This window comes from Brassica rapa, chromosome A05 (genome assembly GCF_000309985.2).
Source record: "Brassica rapa cultivar Chiifu-401-42 chromosome A05, CAAS_Brap_v3.01, whole genome shotgun sequence".
Lineage (NCBI taxonomy): Eukaryota > Viridiplantae > Streptophyta > Magnoliopsida > Brassicales > Brassicaceae > Brassica > Brassica rapa.
In genome coordinates, this window is record NC_024799.2 from 9462250 (window position 1) to 9481365 (window position 19116).

General features: G+C 36.9%; 3 protein-coding genes and 1 long non-coding RNA gene across 4 annotated transcripts; 1 reads left to right on the forward strand and 3 right to left on the reverse strand.

Annotated features, from left to right (window-relative positions):
- Nucleotides 1-16: 16 nt before the first annotated feature.
- Nucleotides 17-1583, forward strand: LOC103868382. Its single transcript, XM_009146487.3, has 4 exons — nt 17-168; nt 368-435; nt 514-1154; nt 1282-1583. The coding sequence occupies exons 1-3, from the start codon at nt 75-77 to the stop codon at nt 1072-1074; spliced, it is 723 nt and encodes a 240-aa protein (XP_009144735.1). The 5' UTR covers nt 17-74; the 3' UTR covers nt 1075-1154; nt 1282-1583.
- LOC103868381 (cellulose synthase-like protein E1) lies at nt 1566-4382 on the reverse strand. Its single transcript, XM_009146486.3, is given in 7 exon segments — nt 1566-2206; nt 2295-2642; nt 2735-2929; nt 3012-3224; nt 3293-3400; nt 3476-4139; nt 4141-4382. Coding segments are annotated over 7 exon segments (2187 nt in total). The 5' UTR covers nt 4245-4382; the 3' UTR covers nt 1566-1651.
- Nucleotides 4383-4460: 78 nt separating this feature from the next.
- LOC103868380 (cellulose synthase-like protein E1) lies at nt 4461-7323 on the reverse strand. The gene is made up of 5 exons (XM_009146485.3): nt 6299-7323; nt 6120-6236; nt 5814-6026; nt 5542-5733; nt 4461-5465 (listed from the first exon to the last, which is right to left on the reverse strand). The coding sequence occupies exons 1-5, from the start codon at nt 7055-7057 to the stop codon at nt 4563-4565; spliced, it is 2184 nt and encodes a 727-aa protein (XP_009144733.1). The 5' UTR covers nt 7058-7323; the 3' UTR covers nt 4461-4562.
- A 6867-nt stretch (nt 7324-14190) lies between these two features.
- Nucleotides 14191-15646, reverse strand: LOC103848540. The gene is made up of 3 exons (XR_004458019.1): nt 15357-15646; nt 15196-15278; nt 14191-15103 (listed from the first exon to the last, which is right to left on the reverse strand). It is a non-coding gene; the product is annotated as an uncharacterized LOC103848540 (long non-coding RNA).
- Between the last annotated feature and the right edge of the window lie 3470 nt (nt 15647-19116).

The following is a 19116-nucleotide window of genomic DNA, read 5'->3' on the forward strand; positions in this document are numbered from 1 at the left end:
CAGCGTCATTTTTTTTTTAACAAAACAGCTTTGTCTTGGTCTGCAGCCTCGCCTCGCCTCGCCTCCGGGTCGCAATGGCAATGGAAGTTGCCGTCTTTGTTGAGACTAACTTGGGAACCCGAATCGCCATGACGGTTTCTCTCGATATCACATCCCCAGATTTCAAGAGTATTCCCTATGCTTATTGATTACTGCTCAAGTTTTCTCTTTCCATTAAAATTATTTCTTCTTTCTCAATTACCTCTGCTTTTACCAACTTTCTACTTAGCTTTGTAGCTATATCGTTCAGGTTATAGTAATCACTGTAACAAGTGTTCTTCTCTGGTGTTTTTCTCCATTTGTATAAATGTCAAGTGTGCTTTTGCAGGAAAACTTGAGGAAACACATGCAAGTTGCCTTCCCACCTTAGGGGAGATACGAGTTCATGCTCTCATGGTAATGTAAATCTGTGCAAAAGTATCCATTTTTCTTCAATCATGTGCTTTACTAACTTTTGCTTCTCTCCTATTATAGGTTCACCGAAAGTCTCAGTTTTATTACATTGCTCAATCTGTGCCTATAAAGTTTATCTTCCGGGATAACCATTCTAAGCCCTGGTTTATCCACGCAGAAGCTACACTTGTTAACAGATCACCAGCGCCAAGCATATCCAACTGCTTTGGTAAATCTCAAATTGTACATTTCTCCGGTTCTAATAAATCCCCTCAAGGAGTCGTTGGCCTGATCCCTGCTGTAAACAAGAAGACAAAGAAGAGAGAGTTTGTCGGTTCTGACACCATAGTAAGATGTTCATTGTCGACAGCAAGAGCTGCTGAGTTGAACTCGAAATGTTTCATACCAAAAACGCCGGAGAGGGAAACTGGAGCGACTGCGAGTAAAAAAAGTGAAACGATAAGCAATAAGCTAATTGTGGCTGCAAACAATATCAGAATGCAAGGAAAGTCTAGTATGTCTTGTTCACTATCATCATCTATTTTCAGAAGCAAAAATCGGAGAAAGAGATGCATGGATGCTAAGACACTCGCTTCTCTTGCAAAGTTTATGGTCTTTGAGATACCTGATACTGAGGATTGAGTCACTAAAAGGGAGGGAGAGATTCTCTGTACAAACAAGACATGGCTACATTTCTTCAGTTTGTCACCGGAACATCAAAGGTAAACCAACTATCATCGAATTCACCTGTTTCCTTCTTTTTGTTGAAAATCTTCATATGCTTCCCACTTTTGAAAAGAATAGGAAAATTTTATTTGATTTTAAGAGAGTGGTGTATCTCCTTTTCAGGTTAAGGTGATAATCTTCACCGGTCACCTTCAGATCCAGTGAAAAACCCATCAATGCTCCATTCTTTTCGACTCCTCTGTATGTAAGCTTCATACTTGTACCTCCTCTTTAGATTTTATCTGTCTCCATAGGATCTTTCGGTAATCACTGCAGAATGGAAAAAAACATTGGAGAGGCTACTTTTATCTGTCCATATATGTTAGACTATTATTCGGATGTTAGGACCTTTCTTGTGTTTCTCTTTAGATTTTGTAAGCAAAAAATCTTTAAAACAGAAGAATCAATGTTGCAAACTTCCCAAACATTTATTTAGTAGTTGCAATCCATACTTGATGCACATTTGTATCAAATACATTGGTTCTATCTTTTATTAAGACAAGGCGATACAAGTGCAAGCAGACAAAGCTAAGACAAATGCTTTGACCGTCACAGTCCGTGGCATCTTCCCTTTGTCCTTCCTCAACAACATGCCCTCATATAAAGGCCAGTTTATTACCACAAGTAGTCCTGTAATCACAACCTGCATACCCATTGTATGTACATTTCCTCCAGCCTCTCTAGAAGTCATCACCAGTCTCATAACCGCTGCGGCAAAACAGAAGAGATGGAGCATCCCGAGTGTTCCGAGGAGGAGAAACATCGGAGACTCCACTCCAAACTCCATTACCTCTTTCTCGTACCTCTCTGCAGCCTCTTCTTCTGCTACTTTCGCTGTGATCACAAACGCAGACTCCGAAACCCCAAGTTTCTTCAGAATCGTGTCCGTGAATCCGAAAAGAAAGGAGCTTGTTCTTCTGTAAAGCCACATCCTTTGCTCGTTCCACCATCCACGTAAAGTTCCTCCGCACCACAAGAACTCGGCTAGGCTGTAAGCATTGACTGCAACAGTCACGTAACCAAACGGGATAAACCACGAGCTCCAGACCTGAACTAATAAAAAAACAGATCAGTTTTACCCGAGATTCAGAGTTCATACCCAGAAAAAAAAACAGAGGAAAGCTAGCTATTTTTACCTTAGGAAACAGAGAAATGCCTTTGAATAAACAGAGAGAAGTCAAAAGAGAGTAAAGAAGCACAGGAACTGAGCTTGGAGCCCAGAGGCAAAAGCAACAGTAACCAAGGATCAGTCCAAAGCCGATCTTTCCTTGGGCATACCAAACCGGACTATACTCTGAAAGTAGAATCTGAAAGTCTCCCTCGGACCATCTCCTCTGCTGCACAAGCATCTGATGCAAATTGGTTGGTGCTACCCCGACGAAAGCTTTTTTTTTCGGATTCAAGTAGGCTGATTTCCATCCACGGCATTGAATCGCTAAACCAGTTATGACATCCTCTACTGGACAACCGTATTTTACACCCATCTGTCATGGAAGCAACCACATTTAACTTAATTTTGAATGAATGAAAGAAAGAGGAAACAAACCGGTATACTTGGTAACTAAGTATGCTTTACCTCCTTTCCCCATTGAGAGTTTTCTTCATAATTGCAGCTCGCGAGAGCCTTAATCATCTCAGTTTCTGAAGTATCCTCAGATTCTTCTTCTTCTTCCTCTCCGTACTTTCTTCCGCAGATCACATCTCTTCTGTGAAAGCATCCAGTTCCAATGTATAACGGACCTCCATTTCCATCCAATCCCTTAAACTCCACCTTTTTATTTTTATTTTACACATACAAAGTTTGTAAGCAGAATAAATATTTTACAAATTCAGAATCTATATATACAACTTACATCAGCTCCTACGCGCATCATGCTTCCATACAGATCATTCCTTGTAAGGTTCTCGAAACACTGCGGAAACTGCACGAAAGCTATCTCTTTTCCTTCTTTCTCGTCAAGGAGGATGCAGAGTGCATCGCGTGCTGACTTTGAGTTGTTTGAGTACATATCACAGTCCACGTTTAGTATGATTCTCCCACAAGTTATCTTCGAAGAAACCCTAACCTGTCAGAGAATGAAAACGGTGTCAAATCAAGTGGTCCGAGTGACTTGTGGAACAAGTAAACCATTACCAATGCATTCATGGCTCCAGCTTTGAAGTGATGATGATGCTCAGGTCTCTTCTCTCTCGACAGATACACCAACGTTACTGTATTCGCCTTTCTTCCATCTATCAAAATCTGATCATGAAACCAATAAAACAAATAAGTCAGAGTCAGTTCTTTCCATTGCCGGAAGTTAAAGCCTTAATTTACTTGAAGAATGGTTCCATGGTTTCTGCGTGTAGCGTCAGGGTCCCACTGGGAGAACCCCTCCACGTACTTCAAACGCGCCTCATCGGGTATTCGCCCGAGTCTCGCTGCCGTTTCAATCCTCTCCGCCATTTCTTTATACAACCTAGCTACTTCCTCTGCGGCTGCAGAACCAAGAACGCTTGTCTTTGCCTTGCAAGACAAGTAAGCAGCTGGAGATCTCGGCTCCACGTTGAACTTCTTACAGAACGGAACCCAAGTTTTAGCAAACTCCGCTGCTTCCGCGAGAGCGTAGAACGTGAGCTCAGAGCCACCGTCGTCTGAGAGATACACGGCAAGTTTCTCCGGTGGGTAATCCAGGGCCGCCACAGATAAGACTGTGTTGACCACCATCAACGGCGGCTCAATCACCGGATCCGCCGTGCAAACGAAAACGTCGAGCCTCGGGAGATCGTTACCGTACCTCCGGGAGAGTCTATCGTCGAAGGTGAATCGCCAAACCGGATTCCACCGGAGGGATTGCACGACTACCCAATACAAACCGAACCAAATCTCCACGATAAACACAACCAACCAGATTAATCTTACCAAACCGGTCCGGTTTTCATCAATCTCTGTCGGTACGGTAACTCTGTAGAGCCAAATACAGCAGATACAAAAGAAAACCAGCTGAGAAAACACGGTACGCTATCACTCTTCCGGTTTTCCTCCGGGTGTCAAAAAGCGGTTCCCCTTCGTGAACCTGTATAAACCGGTCCTCTTCTTTTCTCATCTTTGTTTTTTCTTAGCCTCTTGAGTGGGGGAGGTGATAAAGATAAGAGAGAAACGTCTCTTCTTGGTTTATGTAGAGATGTGAGTGGAGGCTCTAAGCTTGGACATTTCAAATGAAAACATTCGCTGACGTCACTCAAACCCTCCCTCAGCAGTAGATGATAAAGACTGGGCTGATGTTTAGATTTTAGAAAATGGTTGGTGGTGAATCGTCAAGGGTAACAATATTAATTTTCTATTTGCAAATAGATGGATGTGTATATAGGATAAATTGTCTACATAAAAGCTGGGAATTATTGAAACTCTCTATTTTTTTTCCTTACAGAAACACAATAAAAGTGCAAGCAGATAAAGCTAAGACAACTGACTTGACTGTCACCATCACTGGCATCTTCCCTTTGTCTTTCCTCAACAGCATGCCTTGGTATAAAGGCCAGTTTAGTACCACAAGCAATCCTGTTATAACAAACTGCAAACCCATTGTCAAATCTCCTCCAGCCTCTCTAGAAGTAGTCATCATCAGTCTCATAACCGCTGCGGCAAAGCAGAAGAGATTGAGCATGCCGAGTGTTCCGAGGAGGAGAAACATGGGAGACTCCACTCCAAACTCCATTACCTCTTTCTCGTATCTCTCTGCTGCTTCTTCTTCAGCTACTTTCGCTGTGATCACAAACGCAGACTCCGAAACCCCAAGTTTCTTCAGAATTGTGTCCGTGAATCCGAAAAGAAAGGAGCTTGTTCTTCTGTAAAGCCACATCCTTTGCTCGTTCCACCATCCACGTAAAGTTCCTCCGCACCACAAGAACTCGGCTAGGCTGTAAGTATTAACTGCGATAGCCACGTAACCAAACGGGATAAACCACCAGCTCCAGACCTTTGGAAACAGAGGAATGCCTTTAAAGAGACAGAGAGAAGTCAAAAGAGAGTAAAGAAGCACAGGTACTGAGCTTGGAGCCCAGAGGCAATAGCAACAGTAACCAAGGATCAATCCAAAACTGATCTTTCCTTGGGCATACCAAACCGGACTATACTCTGAAAGCAGAATCTGAAAGTCTCCCTCTGACCATCTCTTCTGCTGCACCAGCATCTGATGCAAATTAGTAGGCGCTACCCCAAGAAAAGCTTCCTTTTTAGGGGTCAGGTAAGCTGATTTCCACCCGCGGCATTGAATGGCTAAACCGGTAATTACATCCTCTACCGGGCAACCGTATTTCACACCCATCTGCCATGGTAACAACGTTTACTTGTGGTACAAGAAACAGATTGAGTAAGTGAAGACTTATTAATCACTGCCTTACCTCCTTTCCCCATTCAGAGCCTTTTTCGTATGTGCAGCTTGCAAGAGACTTAATCTTCTCAGCCTCTACAATTTCATCTTCTTCTTCTTCTTCCTCTCCATACTTTCTTCCACAGATAACATCTCTTCTGTGAAAGCAGCCTGTCCCAATGTATAACGGTCCACCATTTCCGTCCAATCCATTAAACTCCACCTTTGTTTTCACATCCCAAATGACAAAAGGTTAGGTAGCAGCAGAATCAATAATACTATCAAAGCATCCAGAATCCTTACATGTGCTATTACTCGCATCATGCTTCCGTACAAATCATTCCTTGTAAGATTATCATAAAACTGTGGGAACTGCACGAAAGCAATCTCTTTTCCCTCTTTCTCATCAAGTAGAATGCAGAGCGCTTCGAGTGCTGACTTTGAGTTGTTTGCGTACATATCACAGTCCAAGTTAAGTATGATTCTCCCACACGTGATCTTCGAAGACACCCTCAGCTGTCAAAGAAACAACCATATCAAAAGAATCAGAGCAGCGTAGTAGTAGTATCGGAGAATGGTTATATGACTTGTTGAACACGAAACCGTTACCAATGCGTTCATGGAACCAGCTTTGTAGTGATGGTGATGCTCAGGTCTCTTCTCTCTCGATAGGTACACCAGTGTTGGTATTGCTATTGTGTTCTCTTTTCTTCCGTCTATCAAAATCTGATGAATGAAACAAATAAACTCAGACTCTGTTTCTAACAGAACATAACTAAAATACTTACTTGAAGAATGGTTGCGTGGTTTCTTTGAGTGGCGTCAGAATCCCACTGCGAAAACCCCTCACGGCACTTCAACCGCGCCTCCTCGGGTACTCGCCGTAGTTTCGTCGCCGTTTCAATCCTAGCCGCCATCTCTCTATACAGCTCAGCCACCTCGGAGTCAAGAACATTTGACTTGGAAGAAAAGTAAGCGCCAGGGGATCTCGGCTCCACGTCGAATCTCTTACAGAACATAACCCATGTTTTAGCAAACTCAGCTGCCTCCGCGAGAGCGTAGAACGTGAGCTGAGAGCCACCGTCGTCCGAGAGATACACCGCTAGTTTCTCCGGTGGGTAATCGAGAGCCATCACGGATAACACTGTGTTGACCACCATCAACGGCGGCTCTATCACCGGATCCGCCGTGCAAACGAAAACGTCGAGCCTCGGGAGATCGTTGCCGTATCTCCGGGAGAGTCTATCGGTGAAGGTGGATCGCCAAACCGGATTCCAACGGAGAGACTGCACGACAAGCCAGTACAAACCGAACCAGATCTCCAAAATTAGCATAACCAACCAAATTAACCGAAAGAAACCGGTTCGGTTCTCATCTTTCTCTAACGGTTCGACCACTCTGTAGAACCAAGTACAACAGATGCACCCGAAAACCGAGGCCGCAAAAAAACGAAACGCAATCAGTCCTCCGGTTCTCCTCCTGGTCGCGAAAAGCGGTTCACGGTCGCCTTCATGAGCCGAGCTAAACCGGTTATCTTCTTTTGCCATTTTTGTTTAGTTTTCTTTCAAGAGGATAAGAGAAACGTCTCTCTCATGGGTTGGAGTAATAAGAGAGCCTTAAGTAGAGATTAGTCGAGAGGCCGTAGGTGTCATTTTGGAGATAATAGTCAAAAAAGGAACGTGGATATCGAGGTCGTCGCTGACCTCATTGTAATCGTCAGCATGTATGTTTCTTCTTCACACAAATGATGACAGGTAGGCGTCAATGATCAAAGATTATACTTCTTAAAACCCAACTTTTTTTTTTTTTTGGTAAAAATGTTAAGTAAAACCCAACTTGTTAGTATATGAGATGACATCTCTGAGGCGGCCGCTAAAGAAAGAATAAAATATAAATATAAATAATATAATGCTAAAGCTAATGTTTTCTAGTTTTGGTCTCCGGTGAACGGCCGGCGCGTCTGCGCGCGTGCCGTCGCCGGAGACCTTTGTTTCTTGTTTCTCCGTTAAAGTTATCTGTTTTTGTGTCTCTCCCTTGTCTTCTCCCCGATCTGCTTTGCTTGACCTCTGGTTTAATCCACTTCCGGAGGCGTTTACTCGAGGAGTGAATCGCCTTCAACGGTGGCTGGGTTACTGGAGTTAAAGCGCGGTCGTGTGGAGGGGATAGTATGGCGTAGTCGTCTTGCATGGTAATAGTTCTTAGCCGGGAGGTAGAGGCTATTAAAGCTCTGTCGTTGCCGGTTCTTGTTCCCGGGTGGTGGTTGGCTTATTCAGCATCGCCGCGCCGGTCTTGTCTCCGGAGGGTGAAGGCTCACACAGTCTTGCGTCGCCGGCTCTAGCGGTTCTAAAAGGTGGTCTTGTTGTTGGATCGGGTTTATGAGGTTTGTGGCTTGCGACTCTCTTAAGGCGGATGAGATCTTGATGAGGTCGATGAAGCTCTCCGCAGAGAGGTCAGAAAGTTGAAGGAAAGTGGTTTCGGTGGAGGCTCTGCGGGTTTGAGCTCCGGCGTAACGAGGGTTTCGGTGGCTGGTTCCGGCGGCTTCTCGAAGCGGTGACGGGTCAAGTCGAGCAAAGGAGACGCGTGTAGCGCTGATGTAAAATTCTAACACGTGTCCCCGCTCCTTCACGCGTGGGCCAAAAGAGAGACGTCCGGCCCGTCTAGGTGTGGCTTGGTTTGGTTGGGCTGTAGGCCCGATTAGGTTTGGTCGATCTTTGCCCTGCTGTTGTGGGCTTATGCTTTGTAATATGTGTTTGGGCTTAGTACCCTTCTTTTTAATAAAAAATATCCTTGGCGGAAAAAAAAAAAAAGCTAATGTTTTCTTAGCACATGGTAGGTGATGATATAGTCAAGGACTCAAGTATCAATGGTCGAGTGCACCGATCCAGACATGGTTTCATTAAAGAACACTGATAAAACTGCAATAACAGACTTCATGAAAGAAGGTACTTTTTGTCCATTAAGTACAACTGTTGGTAGAATCTTTCTCTAGATAGAAAGAATCAAGATCAAAGAGGATCGCTATCAATCTTACATTGCTGCTGGATATCCTGGTTGGTTAAGACATCTCTTTGTTTTATCATAAGGTTTATTTGTAATGTTTAGATTCTGGCTGATCATTTTGTAAAATTCTATCTGATCTATACTATGTATTTGTAATACCCTATTTCAATGAAAAAAAAAAGCGTTACCACCGGCTTCTTTATCACCACAAGACTCATCAGTGGCGGAGCCACCCTGACCTGAGGGGGGTCATCTGACCCACATGAAATTTATAAAACTTAACTTATAGGCTGATAAACATTCATGTTCTCGTGATGATTTGGTAAAAATCCTCCCCTATGACCCCCATGTCTTGTGTTCAAACCTCACACATACCTTTTTAATTAGTATAATATGAATAAATGACCCATGTAAAATTAATATCTAGCTCCGCCACTGAGACTCATCATACAATAGTTTTCTTGTTTATTCTTACCGAATTTATTATCCGGAAGTTATAAAGTTTAATAACGTTTTTCTAACGATTTAGAGATATTAGGTTCTATACATCGGCTTTTGATCATAATTAGGTAAATGCTTCTTATGTATTATGTAAGTGCAAGATGCAAACATAATAGTACTGCATAAGTAAACTGAGAAACAAATCAATACAAGCAAACACTATGTTTTATTAGAATCTGCTTTATATAATCTACTAGTATTACTGCCCGGCTACGCACCGGTCAATTTACTTTTTTTTATAAATTATTTGATCAGTGTTATAATTGGCGATCAGAATAAATATTTTTAAATAGTATACAAAACACATAATATTAGAGGTCATTGAAATAAAGCGGTTGTCGAAAGCAAAAAAAAAATCTGATATTATTATAAAATTGAAACATATTTGTAGTATTTCAAAAATAAATAGGATATGTACAAAAATACTTGATTTGATCCATTAATTCTTTAGATGATTCATACAGAATAAAAAACTCAATTTATGTTGATTATAAATTTGAATGTGATGAATCAAATAAATTTATTGTTTAAATATATTTTCAGTTTAAAATAACAATTTACTGACATCTTTATGTTATTTTATCTAATATATTTTCGGAAAAACACACATTTGAAACATAATTAACCCAGATTACTTATAGTTTGTTGAATTTATAATTTAGTTTGATTTTTATTACAATATCATGAATGTTAAGTCTTGATGAAAAATTGCATGGTCAACCTTGCTTGAATTAAAGTAAATTTACATTAGGATTCAGATATGCAAATTCCTTTATACGTTCAACAAAAGTATTATGGTTGGACTCGATTGCAGTGTGAATACTTAGAAATAATTGTTTCAACAATGGAAACTTTAATCAAGAAATCAAAATTTAGGAGAGAAAAGTAGTAAGAAGTTGAAAAATTGCAAACCTTTTTTGTTAGGCCAAAACCTGATGCTTGTCACTTTAATCCTCTTTTACCCCAAGAACTTATGAGCTTTCCAGGAGAATAATTTTGCAGAAAAAATAGAAGAACCGAGAACAAAACTGAAAGTTTAGGAGAGAACAAATAATATGTTCTATTGTTTCTTTACTAATGGAGAAAACAGAAAACATTGAGTGAATCAGTAGATCTAAAATATATATGAGAATAAACGGTTTAAGAACGTGGCCAATTGTTTTGTACGTGATATTCAGAGAAGATTTAGGATTGAGTTGCTGGAAATTAGGGATTGAACAGATATTTTTCTAATCAATTGTTTATTATTTTAATGCATTTTCCACATGTTAAATTTTGATTTGTTAGCTGACTTGTGCTTTAGTATATAAGAGATTACAAGATCTGTTTAATTCAACTTTTACACGTCTAATGTTAATATCCTAACGCTACTAAAAATTCCTAAGTTACCTGCTTATGTCTTTTTTCTGTCAAGTACTTCAACTACTGCTTCAGCACGATCCAAGAGCACTTCCAAAAGCTTATTTTTCTCTATAATCTTATATTATTTTCCACGTTTTCGAAATTCTAACCTCTAAGGTAACATGAACATCTTCCATATCAACATGAAATCCTAATTTTCCACTTATTCCTTTTCCCTTAAGTCATAAACTTGCTCCTCAAGTTTATTCCCCTTTCTTTATCTCCAGGATACGTCCTTGCTCTCCAAGTCTACACGACTCCAGCTCAGCATCTTGACTCCACATGGTCTTCACCACTCAATACGACATCTGCTTCAACAACTACGTCATCGACTACTTCATGGCAGACATCTTACATCTTCAGTGTCTCCCTTTTAGTTTTGTGTACCGATCAAGCACAACATTCTTTTTGTTCAACAACCACGTTCTTCACTTGGAACCTTTCCATACCAAATGTGTTTTTCTCCCCCCACGAGATGTCCATCACACATGTTTTTCTCCCCCATGAGATATGCATTCTCTGAACACCAGAACGTCGCCATTCTCCCCCTGCTTGATTGCATACTAAACTAAAATACAAATTCTTAGAAGTCAAGCCTTACAAACATACCCGTCTGCTTCTCCATGCGTAATTATGATACAACCCCTGCTGCATGGGAATAGATTACAAGTACTGCATCACGATCTGACGCACGAACTACCCTTCGACCAGCTTCTGTTGAGGACATGGCTTCCTTTATGTGTCGTCTTCTTGACCATGAGCCCTTCCCCATCCGCACCGACTGCACTCTGCACTCGTTGCTATTTTCTTGGAATGATTTCACTATCACCCTACTGAAGATCATTTCGCATCACTTCCTGACGCACTTCGATCTCCTTCCCCTTTGTGCCACAAATAACCTTTTGTCCTAGCTCCAGACTAGATGCTTCTTGACCTTCTTCAAGATCATTCATGACAGAGCTGCACCCTTCTTATGTTGTCTCATCCTTGATCTCATCAAGTAAACCACTTTTGGCTAAGAGCACCTCTTCAACCCTCTTGTGTTTAATGAACGGTTTTTCACCTTTTTAGCCATGTTTCTGCTCTTCTCACGAGCAAAACACTCCACCTTCTTGTGTTCAACCTTCCAACAGAACCAACATCACATCTGATGTTGCTTCTTGTTTGGCCTGACACAGTTGATGATGCACCGATCAGTTTTCTTCCTTGTACCAGATGCACAACCATGCTTCAAAACCTCTTGTTTGACTTTCATGTTGTTGCACTGATGTACCAACTTCGGTTTATTAGTCATAGCTGCACGACGTAGAACTTTCTGCCGCACTCCTTGTCGTACGTCCCGACGTACATCCTGACAAGCTTCTTTGGCTTCACTTTTTGATGTGCTTATTTGCACGAAGTGCGATAGCCTCTTCTATTGTACTTCTTTAGTACTCAACTCCTCGATATCCCAGTCCCTAATTCACCTTGACTGGTTGTTCGATAACGACAGTACTGTGTGCCATGTTTCTCTATCGTTGATGATTAATTTGTTGTCAAAACCAACTCTTGTCCGTTCAAAGGCCCGCTTTTTAGATTGGTAAGGTGTTCAAACAAAGGCATTTGCTTTTGAATTGGTTTTCTATAATTTACAAGTAGACTGATTAGTCTCTCTTTTTTATCTCTTATTTGGATTTTGCTTTAGTTGAAAGGATGTGCCAGACATGTATATTTGGGATGGAATGTTGTTACGTCAAAACCATTAAGCTCGGGTGTTCAAATGATGATCTTTTGTGCAATGTGATAGTTGGGGCCAATCAGCTTAGAGGATTTTTGTCATCATTTCTGAGTACAGGCTGTACAACCTTTTCTTTAATTGCTCATTAGAGATTGATCTGTGAATCTGCACGGGTACTGGTTCTTACATTTTTATACATTGATATTTGTTTTTCATAATTAGTGTTATATATTTTAGATGAGTCGTGATATAACTAATTATATTCAAAAGATTTGGAACGAATTGAGTAATATGGTTATTTTTTGTACAAATATTCGAATCCGTTTCAGATACATTTTATATTTAAATATTTTAGGTTCCTATACATCAGAGCCGAACTCATCTATACTCAGAAGAACCCAACTAAAATCCACACATAAATTTATAATATTCAAGCAGAGCCTAATTTAAAAAAAATGATACCCGAAAAAAATAACCCGTACCTAAATGGATAACCAATGTTCATGCCTACCTAATTTTATAAACTAATAAAAATGACTATTTCTATGTGTTTGGCTAAATTAAGTGAAAAAGAAAGAGTTTTTTTTTTATTATTTAGTAAAATAATTATATGGAGTGAAAAATAAAATGCAATAAATGTAATACATTTTTATTATTTTTATTTAAGTTATTATTTTATTCACATAAACATTTGTTTTTGAATTATGTTTTTGGCTACGTAATTTTCGACCGATTGAAACTAAAATATAAAAAAATGGTTTTAGTAAAACAAACTAAACCGAACGTTTAATCATATGCAAAACTCAATAATTTTACATTTTGATTTTATAACTGACAGAAAGTTAATGTTGATTAACTAATAAATAAAAATCTGAACTCTTATTATGGTAATATAATTAATGATGTGATGCATTGTTAATGTAATATAACTAATGAAATTGTTAGACTTAATGAAATACTAGGTGACCGGTCCGCACCCTGTGCGGGCATAAGAAAATTTAAAATATGGAATAAATATTATATAGTTTTAGAAGTAACAGATTTTACAACATAATACCACCGTCTTTGGAGGAATTCATCAGTCATGGAAAAAAACTGGTAGTCAATATTTGAGATGGACGAGAGGGAACACAATAACGTCAGTATGAAGAGGTAGATATTGTGAGTATGTATAATTGCAATGTCACAAAATATTTTGTGTGTTTAAGAAGATACTTTCATTCAAAAAATAGAATAAATAATGTATAGTTTTAGAAGTAACATATTTTATATTATCATTAATTAGAATTGTATTGTATATGTGTCGTAATTCTTTATTTTAGGTGAATAATATTATTTTTCCATAAATAATAAACAAAAATTTATGTAGACATATTAAAAGAAAATATCAAAAAAATCAAAATATTATCCATAAATAATATAAATTATGAAGTACATTTCTCGTTAAAGAAAGCAAATTCAATTAGAAACCTGCAAAAAATTAAATAAATTTTGTAAGCAATTTGACGGGTTAACATTATTTGATACATTTATAAATTTCTAAATTTTATTGAACATGAAATAATATTAAATTGACATACCGTCATCGGTCTCCTAACTCATCACAACCCATCTGGAAAATACAAAAAATAAATAATTGTAACAGTTTATATATTTTAAAATTTGTATTTGAAAAAAAGTAGATTAAAATTACGTACCGTGACTACGGAATATTCTGAAAAACTTATTTGTAGACAACATTCAATGTTTTTGTCTGCGGCTTCTCTTCTTTACCAGTTATTAGGATTTTTAATCCAGATCTCGACTTAACTCTTGAAAGTGCAACTTTGCTTTGCATTTTGTAAGCATTTTATAAATTATTTTAAAATTATGATAAATTTATTCTTTAAACAACGATAAATAATTTAAAAATAATATTAATAAAAAATATTGGATTTTGTAATATTTAAAATAGTTATTATATAATTATATTCGAACACAATTCATCAAGTAGAGTATAAAACTATTACAATTATCTTATATAAATTTTCGTTCATTATATTTTATAGGTTATAAATATTAAAAGTAATAAATAAAACATTATTAATCTTTCTGTAATTTCGAGAATAGTTTCCATAAATTGTTATTTGTAATATTCGTTAGATTATATGGCAAGTGATGTTCAATGATTTTAGATTTATCTTAAAATTTTAGATCTAAATTAAATAAATAAAAATAAAAAACAATTGACCAATCAAATTATAACAATTTCTTGAAACTTCACCTATGAACCCCAATCTGCGATAGATCAGTCCACGAGATTCACAAAAAAATCTAAATCCCTTACAAGTTGGGTTACTTAAACGTAGATTTGTCCATTTGACATATATGCACCATGTTGGTAAGTTGACCACGATTATTGGTGGAACTAATATCTGGTATAATAAAAAAAGATAGTTTGTTCGATTATTAATTTTTAGGTTGTTTGATTGCTTTGAAATATTTTGGCTTATTTGCAATTTAATATGCTAACTTATTTTATGTTATGCCTCTCTCTTTTTTTTTGCCTTTTGCGTATTTAATTTGATAATTATTACTATGATTTGATAATAATAAATAGTAGTAATTCATTGAGCATTTTTTTGCCAGATGTTACAATCTCATTCAATCTAGCCTGCATATATAGTCCAATTAAAATGAAATCAATCTTGTTGATTGACTGATACACACACATCAAAAAATAACTCAAGTCATGGGACAAACCTTGGCAGCTTCCATTTCAATGCTAGCAGTATCAAGACCATCCAACATGGAAGAGTCCTTGCTAACCAAAGAAACCTTGAGAAGCAAGAAAGATAAAAAGACATTATTAGTAAACACATGATGATATTGCAAATTAAGCACCAGCAATATAATATTAAGAAGGAAAAACCAAAATTGGCATCAGCTGTCCTTCTAGGTCAAGCATGCCTTTAGCAAAAGCAGCTGCAGACATCTGGTCAACATATGCAAACCAGTTCAAACATTTTTTTTCCAACACATATGCTTAATTATCTTCAGTAGTATCAATGTAAAAGGTGTACATACCTGAACACGTCCCTCGTCAGAACTGTAAATTTTAAGGTCATGACGGTATGTACTATGGAGACGAAGTAAACCAGTCCCTTCACCTGAAAAAAGCATATAATTTAAGAACATTTCATCGGTGAAATACTCCAAAATAAAAGTAACAGATCATAGAGCCTTACCTGGATACATATTGTATCGGAAAAATCTACCAAGCTCTTCTGCCTGCATGCAGATGAAGCAAACATCAATAAGTTAAACAGTTCTTCCATATTTAGAAAATATATATATATATATATATATATATAACAATGACAAATTAAATGGTAGAGTATGTAAACACTTGTTTTCTACCAGCGTGAGTTAGAACACCACCGTATTTAAGAATCATAAGGGCCTCTACAGGTCTTTCTTCTTCGCCTTCACCATCCCACTTCAGCGGCTTCAGTTGAACCTTCCTGTATATCCCTGAGAAATTTCTTTCCTGCGCCATTCCAAAAGGTTCTCTGCTGTGAGAAAATGACCTCATGAATTAATCGAAAAATGCATAATGCTAGCTTACTTATAAGATAGTATATTCAACAAAAAAAATGATATAAGATAGTATTACTAAATGATACTATGTAATACTTTTCCCGGACTATATTCAACAAAAAAAGAGAAAGTACTAAAGAACCTCTTCAAGAACTGCTTTAACTTGGCGAAGCTTCTCAGCATGTTCAAGGTCTTCTGGATCACTATCACTCTCACGACCTGGTCTACATATAAAAAAAGGAAGACCATATTGTCATTACCAGTATTCAACATATGGAAAAGATAGACCAGACATGCTTTTTGGAGACAAGACACAAAGAGTTGAGTTCAGAGTTCTACCTTATACGGGGAACTAACATTCTTGTTGCATCTAATAGGTCTTGCAACTGGACTGCACTTTTTAGTTTTTTCTACAAAAAGAAGAAAAATATATAAAATGAATCAAGACTCTAATAAAAGATGGATGACAGAAAAGTTGGTGCCTCTCGCACCTCAGCTCTTGGCTTTCCACCATTGTACTTCAGCATCATGTTTAACAGTTTTTCCTCTGTAACATTTAGTTTCACCTTTTGTTTTGGAGTTCGATCGCCACTGTCATGTAATAACAAAATTTTAACAGATAGAAGTATCGAAGAGATAAATGTGATTTATATGCTAAGAAAACATACTAACAAATAACAACAATGACACAACGTAGCTCTTCTGAGTGTCCATTGCCTTCGCGGATTAGTCCTTTATTAGGCTGTACAGGTTTATTTAACTTCCAAGGCAAAGTGGGTGGCAGAGTCGATGAAAGATGAGGAGCCTTTGCGTCTAAACACATTTTTTAGCACACAAGCAACATCGTCGTAATACCTTAATAGTATGAGAGTAGAGATTTGTGAATACTACTTTAAAGAATGAAAAGAGAATGTTTGTATTTTAAAACCTTGGGTGTCTCCTATATATATACAGTCGATTTATTTCTCATATTAATGACGCACAATATTTTGCACAATAAATAATGAAATCGTTTAAAAAAAGATATTAAATGTGTATTGTCAAAAAATAATTTGCATATGATATGAAATAACTTGCGCAAGTAATCCATATTAGAAAGGTAAGTTATTAAAAACAAATAACCTAATTAGAAAAATTAAAATATTTTGTAAGCAATGTAATAAATATGATATCAACAGGCGCAAGTTTACCGTTTGAATAATAAGGAAAGTTTTTAATAATTGTCTTAATTCTAAATCTTGCCCAAGGGTAAACTAAATCGATAATATTTAATGATTTCAACTTGCGCAAATAATCCATATTGTGAATAAGTGATTTGCATATTTAATAATTTCAACTTGCGCAAGTAATCCATATTAGAAAGGTAAGTTATTAAAAACAAATTTTGTCAATAAGTTATTTGCATATTTAATGATTTCAACTTGCGAAAGTAATCCATATTAGAAAGGTAAGTTATTAAAAACAAACAGCCTAATTAGTAGGGGTGGACACTTTACCCGATATCTGAAGTGGCACCCGAACCCGATCCGAAAATGCATGTCAAGTTTTTTATTTCAAAAAGTTACATCCAAAATTAAAAAAAAATAACTAAATTAATGCCTTTTTAGTTTTAAAATGTTATGTTCAAATCTATTAACCATTCAATCTATTAAAAATAAAAAATTAGTTAATTGAAAGTTATATTTTTAAATATAAGAAACTTGAGAAATGAAAATTTTAATTTTTTTTTTCAAAATCTAAATATTCGAACCCGATCCGAAATAACTGAATCCGAACTAAAAATACCCGAACCCGACCCGAAGTACAGAAATACCCGAACGGGTTCTACACCTCTATACCGAAATACCCAAAAATCCGAAATACCCGACCCGAACCCGAACGGGTACCCGAACGCCCACCCCAACTAATTAGAAACATTAAAATATTTTCTAAGCAAATGTAATTAATATGATATCAACATGCGCAAGTTTACTGTTTGAATAATAAGGAAAGTTTTTAATATTTGTCTTAATTCTAAATCTTGTCCAATGCTAAACTAAATTGATAATTATTATCCACTAGCAATATATGGGCTTAACGAAATCGACAATAGTTTTGGCTTGTCTACATAAGCGACTGATTAAAATAAATGAAAAATAAAATTCAAAAAAATCGACCAATAGAATTATAACAATTTTTCTGAGAAGCTCTATATTAATGCCATGTCAGCAGAATTCACTAAAGTGACTTCTCTTTTAATATATAGGGAGATGAAAAAACAATTAATGTAATTATATTAATGAATTACTAAAAAGACAATATACTTATTTTTTTATATTGCTATCTATGTTCCAGACAATTCATATTTATATTGCTATTCATGTTTCCAAACAATATTAAAAATACTCCAGTTTTAATAATATAAATAAATTCAGATTATCGCGTTGAGGACAGTGGCGTTTGCGTTTACTTGTCGCTAATTAACGCTAGAAACAAAACACATTTTCCCAAAATCACTATTCTCCTTTAGGTAACAAACATGTACTTTATGAGCTTGAACCAAATCAAGTCAGTGATCACCTCTTTATGTTTTGAGGGTAAAGCGAACAGTCATTTCCATTGCTAATAGAAGCTGAACGTCCCTCTTTTTTAAACTCATTACTAGGGCTCCGAATGGTAACAGCGGGTAAGGCTGTGCACGACAAGCGGATTGGTTAGTGCGGTGCGGTTTAAAAGCGGTTTGTGTTAGAAAAACGCATACTGCAGGACAAGTGAAATTCATCTAATAGAAGTGGTTTAAGAAATATGTGAATGGTGACCAAAATAATTAAAAGTGCGGGACAAATATTTGAATGGTATTTATAAAATAAAATATAAAATAATATTCTACTTGATATTATAAATATATTTTACATATTTTTATAAAGTACAAATCAATTATAATCCGAAAATAATTTTATGTTATTGATTTTCTCAAGGCATATTTGCAATATTATCTCTTATTTGCTTCATATGTCTTCCACAGTCACCTTCAAATATTAAGCAAGAAAGAATAAATGTGCGCAAGTGTAAGCTCTTCCGCTATACTTAGGCTCCAAATGGTAACCGTAGTTAGAACGGTGCGGAACAAGCGATTAGGATAATGCGGTACGGTTTAACAGCGGTTTGTATAAGAGAAACGCATACTGCGGAAAAACTGCAGCTCATCTGAAATAAGCGGTTCAAAACCAAATATGAATGGTGACATGTATATGAATAGTGTAATTACGGGATACACATAATATATTTATTTTTTAAAACTAAAATATCAGTGATATTAATATTATTTTCAAAATAGTTATTTTATTTTAAAAAGTATTTTATATATCTGAAATATGAAATTTAATATAGAATTATTGAAACTTTATAGATAACATTATATTTTTTAAA

Excerpts from the sequence above, each read along its gene's own strand:
- LOC103868380 (XM_009146485.3), bottom strand. The coding sequence starts at position 7,057 with ATGGCAAAAGAAGATAACCGGTTTAGCTCGGCTCATGAAGGCGACCGT. Across the intron at positions 6,237-6,298 it reads ACCACGCAACCATTCTTCAA|ATTTTGATAGACGGAAGAAA; the intron begins GTAAGTATTTTA and ends TTCATTCATCAG. Across the intron at positions 6,027-6,119 it reads CTGGTTCCATGAACGCATTG|CTGAGGGTGTCTTCGAAGAT; the intron begins GTAACGGTTTCG and ends TTTCTTTGACAG.
- LOC103868382 (XM_009146487.3), top strand. The coding sequence starts at position 75 with ATGGCAATGGAAGTTGCCGTCTTTGTTGAGACTAACTTGGGAACCCGA. Across the intron at positions 169-367 it reads CACATCCCCAGATTTCAAGA|GAAAACTTGAGGAAACACAT; the intron begins GTATTCCCTATG and ends GTGCTTTTGCAG. Across the intron at positions 436-513 it reads TACGAGTTCATGCTCTCATG|GTTCACCGAAAGTCTCAGTT; the intron begins GTAATGTAAATC and ends CTCCTATTATAG.